At 43.5% G+C, this 5,192-nt stretch overlaps 2 protein-coding genes across 2 annotated transcripts in view; one reads left to right on the top strand and one right to left on the bottom strand.

The window, feature by feature from the left end:
* Positions 1-5,083, bottom strand: part of T265_11545 (hypothetical protein) — a gene marked incomplete at both ends in the record, with an annotated part of 12,013 nt that extends 6,930 nt beyond the window's left edge. Inside the window, 3 exons of the mRNA XM_009178225.1 lie at positions 178-230; positions 619-859; positions 4,787-5,083. Of these exons, the coding sequence (XP_009176489.1) occupies positions 178-230; positions 619-762 (197 nt within the window). The remainder of the gene's footprint in view (positions 1-177; positions 231-618; positions 860-4,786) is intronic.
* The window catches only part of T265_11544 (hypothetical protein), a gene marked incomplete at both ends in the record, with an annotated part of 26,117 nt that overhangs the window by 12,837 nt on the left and 8,088 nt on the right, over positions 1-5,192 (top strand). The gene's annotated exons all lie outside the window — the stretch shown is intronic.

Below are 5,192 nucleotides of genomic sequence, written 5' to 3'. Positions count from 1 at the left end.
TGGTTGTACGGCAGTGAAGCATCAGTGCCAACACTGATGTTGCTGTCATTGATGATGATGATGATGCTCCTCTGTGCGGAGGCCGAGCGAAATTGTACGTTAATCTCCATAAACGATCACAGCAGTTAAGTGAAATCAAGAGGAAACAAGTCGGATTTCACGGAAGAAGTCACTCACTTGTCCATATCGAAGAGATTACACAAATACAGTCGGATGCGCCTATCAGGGGTCTAAAAAAGATTCGATAGAGACCATCTTTATATCCACTTATACATTAGACAATATAATATACTCAACAAACTGCGCTAGCACGACAGTGCAACTTTAGCTTCAAATGAAACCACTTTGACGTTGGGTGCGACCACACAGTCAGCTTTTATACCTTTTGCTCTGTCAGTGTCTCAACGGCAATCCAAAGAACAGCTAGGGATACCCACGCAGGATTATAGTACTTAAACCGAACTGATCAAAACACCAAGTAGTATAGATAAACGAAGACTCGAATGTGGGGTCGGGTACATTCAAAGTTACAATACTCACATGATTGTGCATGTAAAAAAACAAAGGTGCGTCAGCATGACACAATCAAACACTACATCAACCTCCGACGAAACTCACATGGAACAGAGTAATTTGACGTCCATCCCTGAACTGAACGGTCGATCGAAGCATACGCAAATCCGGATGTTCTGTGACGAAAGCCTTAAGAGCCGTCTCGGAAAGCTCGCAGCCCACAACGGTACAGGATTTCTGGGAATACATCCAAGCTATGTCAAGAGATTTGCCACAGAGCGGCACGAAGACTAGTTTCTCTGGCGTCGACTCTGGACAGAATTTATCCCAAAATTGTTGTAAGTGCCTAGGTGGAAAGTGCGTAAAATGTCTAACTATGATGATGCCAACAAAACAGACTAACTGGAATTGATACAACCCCTTTTTTCTGGAGATACCTTTCTGGTGAGTAGCTATCTGTTCAGGCCTTGTGGATGAACCAGGCGAAATTTGTGAGCATTATTGTTGTAGAACCGTACATACCACCTAATAACCCATGTCGTGACACCAGCGCTTGCTAGAGTACAGACTACTATTAAAACTTTCCGGAATAAGACACCCCTGTATTTCTTTGAAGTGTTTCGATAAAATCCTTGAGACGAGTATCTTAGGCGAAATCTCCAGTTGAACCGAAGTTGCAATGCCCTGATGGATGCACAAGGCTTCAGGATTAATATCAAATGTTAAGCGCTCTTCGGCATACCTTGATTTTGCACTCCGTCGATGTACTTAGTGTTCGAGTCATTTTAGGAGTTTTATCAAGACATCTTAAGAAAATCACTGGAACGTCTCAACATATAGACGCTAAAGATTATGTAACTGGGTTCCCGTCATCTGGATGTCGTCTTTGGCAATTAGAGATGTTTTCTGATTCTCTCTACGACTGTTGTTCTCTTCCCACATTTAGCTAACCATGCTTTACTACCAAATTTCATGGAAAACAATACTCTTTTATGGCTTAACATTAGCATGTGGAGATTCCTCCGTCTGAATGATCGTGACATGTTAACTGCCTACATGCTGTGCTATGCATCCCGTTTGCACGGGTTTGTTCACAAGTGATCCTTTAAATGAAAGTTGATGGCCGCACGATGAACGCACTAGCTGGTAACGTTGAAGACTAAATATAAAGGTATGCATAAGTGTTTGCGACCAATTGGAAGATGGGTGGGTGGAACTTAGCAGTGAACAGAACGGCTTGGATGGATGCGCACCACTGGAAACGGCGACTGGACTATAACCACCAGTGTGTCTGAACACCTATGTGTCCGGTCTCATCACCACCGACTGCGGCAGTAAGTGCCCCAGCGCAGCAGAGCTTGCTGATTATGCGTTTCATCCTTGGATGCGAAGTCATGGCCCGATCAGTCCCCCGATCTTGCCGTCCGCATGGCAGTGCGAACAGGTCGCTTCGGGTAAGTCTCTAATGACACAAGGGGCACATAACCAAGAAAGTGAGAAAAACGTAGTATCTCCTGTTTAGTCGCCTAGTAAGACACCTCAAAAAGTATTTGACGCAGCTCAGTATTACAGACAACGCTCTGAAGCTGACGGTCAGACTGGAAGCTTTAAATGTATTAGCGCTCAGTGGCTAGGTTTGACACCATAGATATATAGATATATAGTATGAGTGTGGAGCGCACTATCAAAGTAGAACGTATATCGATGACAGTAACAATCTAGTGTTACACTGGTGAAGATGCGATTAGTAAAGTTCTGACAGGAAAACTATATTCTCTGATCTCTGTCCTGTTGACTGAACCAGAGTTCGTTGCCGTGTTTGGGCATCTTAGTTAGATGATCGCCAGGATATGGCAATGACCCGATCTTTCATACTGGTATATTCCTCTATTATACCCTGGCAACCTTTGTTATAAAAGTGCTTACCTGCCCTATATATGCTCACCATATTTACGCGTTTTCGCCGGACGAGACATCGCGGCATGTGTTCTAAACGCGACTGTATTTGGGCTGAATACGGCCGAAACTTGGTTTGCTCAATTCAGATTAAACTGAAAGCTTGTTAGGAAAAAGCACCTCTTCCTAACAGTCGAGCAGCTTATATCTGGAAACTTCCGCACATAACCGTCTGGTTTCACTAAAATTTTCTTCAGAAGTACTATATTTTGCAACAGTTGTTCGGTGATGTTCTTCTATGCTGTCTCAAGCTATGCGTTTGTGGTTGTGAGCTGGTTTCGGGTTCCCACCAGAAGTGATGATGTATCACTTTTGTACCATAGTAATTCATTTTCTGTCGTAACGGATCAGGGTTGTCGAAGACAACAGAAAATCACCCATACAACTTGTGTACACAAAACCGTATTGTGACTGCAGTAGGATGCAATTAATCTACGATGGGAGTAAATGATGAGGCAGACTCAACAAGCGCTCTTTAAGCACGCTTATTATTTCGGTCTGCCAGTTACGGTTCCTAACATATCATGCGTTGAATCTACAGAAGAGGAAATATATCGTGTTGGAATGAGTTGAGCGAAAGTCCTCCAGGGGATGGCACACGGTAGTGTAATTAGTCACCACGAAAAGCTCTAGGTTATAACCTCGTGAACGACCGGACATTTTGAGGGGATTTCTTTGGCACTTCAAATCTGTTCTCGACGGAAGAGGTAATTTCCTTTCAGTGATAGCATCAGTATTTTATTTGGAAAGCGAGTAAATGTACATATTACGTGGGGCTACTACGATAGCACAGGTAGGATTGTGTTCCCCTGGGTTACGACCACCTCCTAAGCATGGCCGAATTGATTATTTTTTCAAGTTGAAAAACAGCACAGTAAGGTCAGGTGTTTTTTTGTGTTCGGTAGGCACTGACCGACAACCTTAAACGGCGCAGCAACCTGACAGAAAACTACCCTTAAAACAAGGTCACGGTAATCCAGATGACCCAGATGAGTCCTTGTGGACATAAAAATCAATTCTGACCATCCACAGACATTCGACGTACGACAAGCTAACATACTATAAATTTCTGCGAGTGGAAGCGGTGAGAATCGCGAGTACACGCAACTCGCAATAACAAAGCAGAGACACCGATGAGTGGCACATAGCCGATAAAACCAGCAAAGCTATCTGTAAAATAAGCCACTCGAAATTCAACCTGCATTTCCGGAAAAGAATGCACCCGCAGAAGTTAAGACAATACACCAATGTATGACCCTTTGTTGTGTAATCAGGAAGGTAATGGAAGTATTTTACAAATTTGAGAAAACAGCCTCAAAATCGATGGATCTGGTGGTTGATCAGGTGGCTGTTGATCTATTCGTCGACTTTGGCCATCTGATCAATTACCAGCAAAAGCATCTGAGCTACCAGGATTTCTACATACTGACAACCGACAGATCGTATAGTTTTCATTATTCGGACAAATACTGCTTCGTGGATGAAAGGCATTGGTAAAACCCCTTGTTATCCCATCGGTTTGGAACACTTCTCAGTCCCAAAAACGCGGGCGATGGAAAAAGTACCCAAGTTATGAGACAAACAGTCACTGGCACGAGACATGTTCGACGAGCAAAGACAACGTGAGATTGTGCATGGTGCAAGTCAAAGAATGAACATCTAGATGAATGTCTTTTCAACTTGAACTGGTGAGGCTAGAAAATAGTTCATTTGAAAATAGACCTTTCAGCTTGAAAACCCCAAAGGAATCTACAAAACTGTCGGATTCGGCGATGGGTGCAAATTTTCTATGGAGCGTGGTACGGGCAACTGATCGAAAAGCACAAGACGTGTGCCATCCTGATTGATCGTGATTCCCGTGAACATTTGTCAACTATCTCGCGAGGGAATCTCGAGGCGGTGATGCACTACTTATTCCTCTTGCGATTACCAACCTGGGGACTTTTGCACTGCTCATAGTAGTGCAGTAATTCTTAGGCACAGTGCAAAAGTTGGTAGTGTGAGGAGATTTGGGATTTTTGTGGGATTTCGTCCTGTAAGTGAAGCCAATCTATGCTGAAAAGCCGGCTTTTCAGCATAGATTGGCTTCACTTACAGGACGAAATCCCACAAAAATCCCAAATCTCCTCACACTACCAACTTTTGCACTGTGCCTAAGAATTACTGCACTACTATGAGAGAGTTACCCAAGCAGCGTAAAGCGAGTGCAAACGCATCTCATGTATAAACAGGAACCAGATGTAAACGTAATACAAGAACGAGCATACAGAATAACATTTGAACAAACTCAATAAGACATTTTCCTAAAAGCAATTACCTGTGAACTACTGGAGAGTGCCAGCCAACAGTATTGGTATCCCACCTTCTGCACCACGCATCGGCGGAAAAGGTATCTGGGACATAAGACAACAGTCAATGGGCTGACCTTCCATTTTTCCAAGAACGGAGAAGTGGACACGCTCCGCTAGCTGGAGTTTACACTCACGCAGTTCAGCCGTTGAGTATGTTTATCGAAATTTTTTACCGGTAAGAATTACCTGAAAATCAAAAACAAACTGCTGAAATGAGTTAACGTTCGCAGCGACGACCTAAGTTGCGCAACAGAAACTAGCAAGATCGTACCAGTCGCCGGGAATTTTCGTCTTATTGCAGCTCATTGGGCACCAAAAAGATCATCATCATCAACGACAGCATGACATCAGTGCTCAACACCAATGCTTCAC

The sequence above is a fragment of the Opisthorchis viverrini genome (assembly GCF_000715545.1).
Source record: "Opisthorchis viverrini unplaced genomic scaffold opera_v5_514, whole genome shotgun sequence".
NCBI classification, from domain to species: Eukaryota; Metazoa; Platyhelminthes; class Trematoda; order Opisthorchiida; family Opisthorchiidae; genus Opisthorchis; species Opisthorchis viverrini.
Note: the sequence above shows the minus strand (reverse complement) of the source record. Positions and strands in the feature narration are given on the sequence as shown.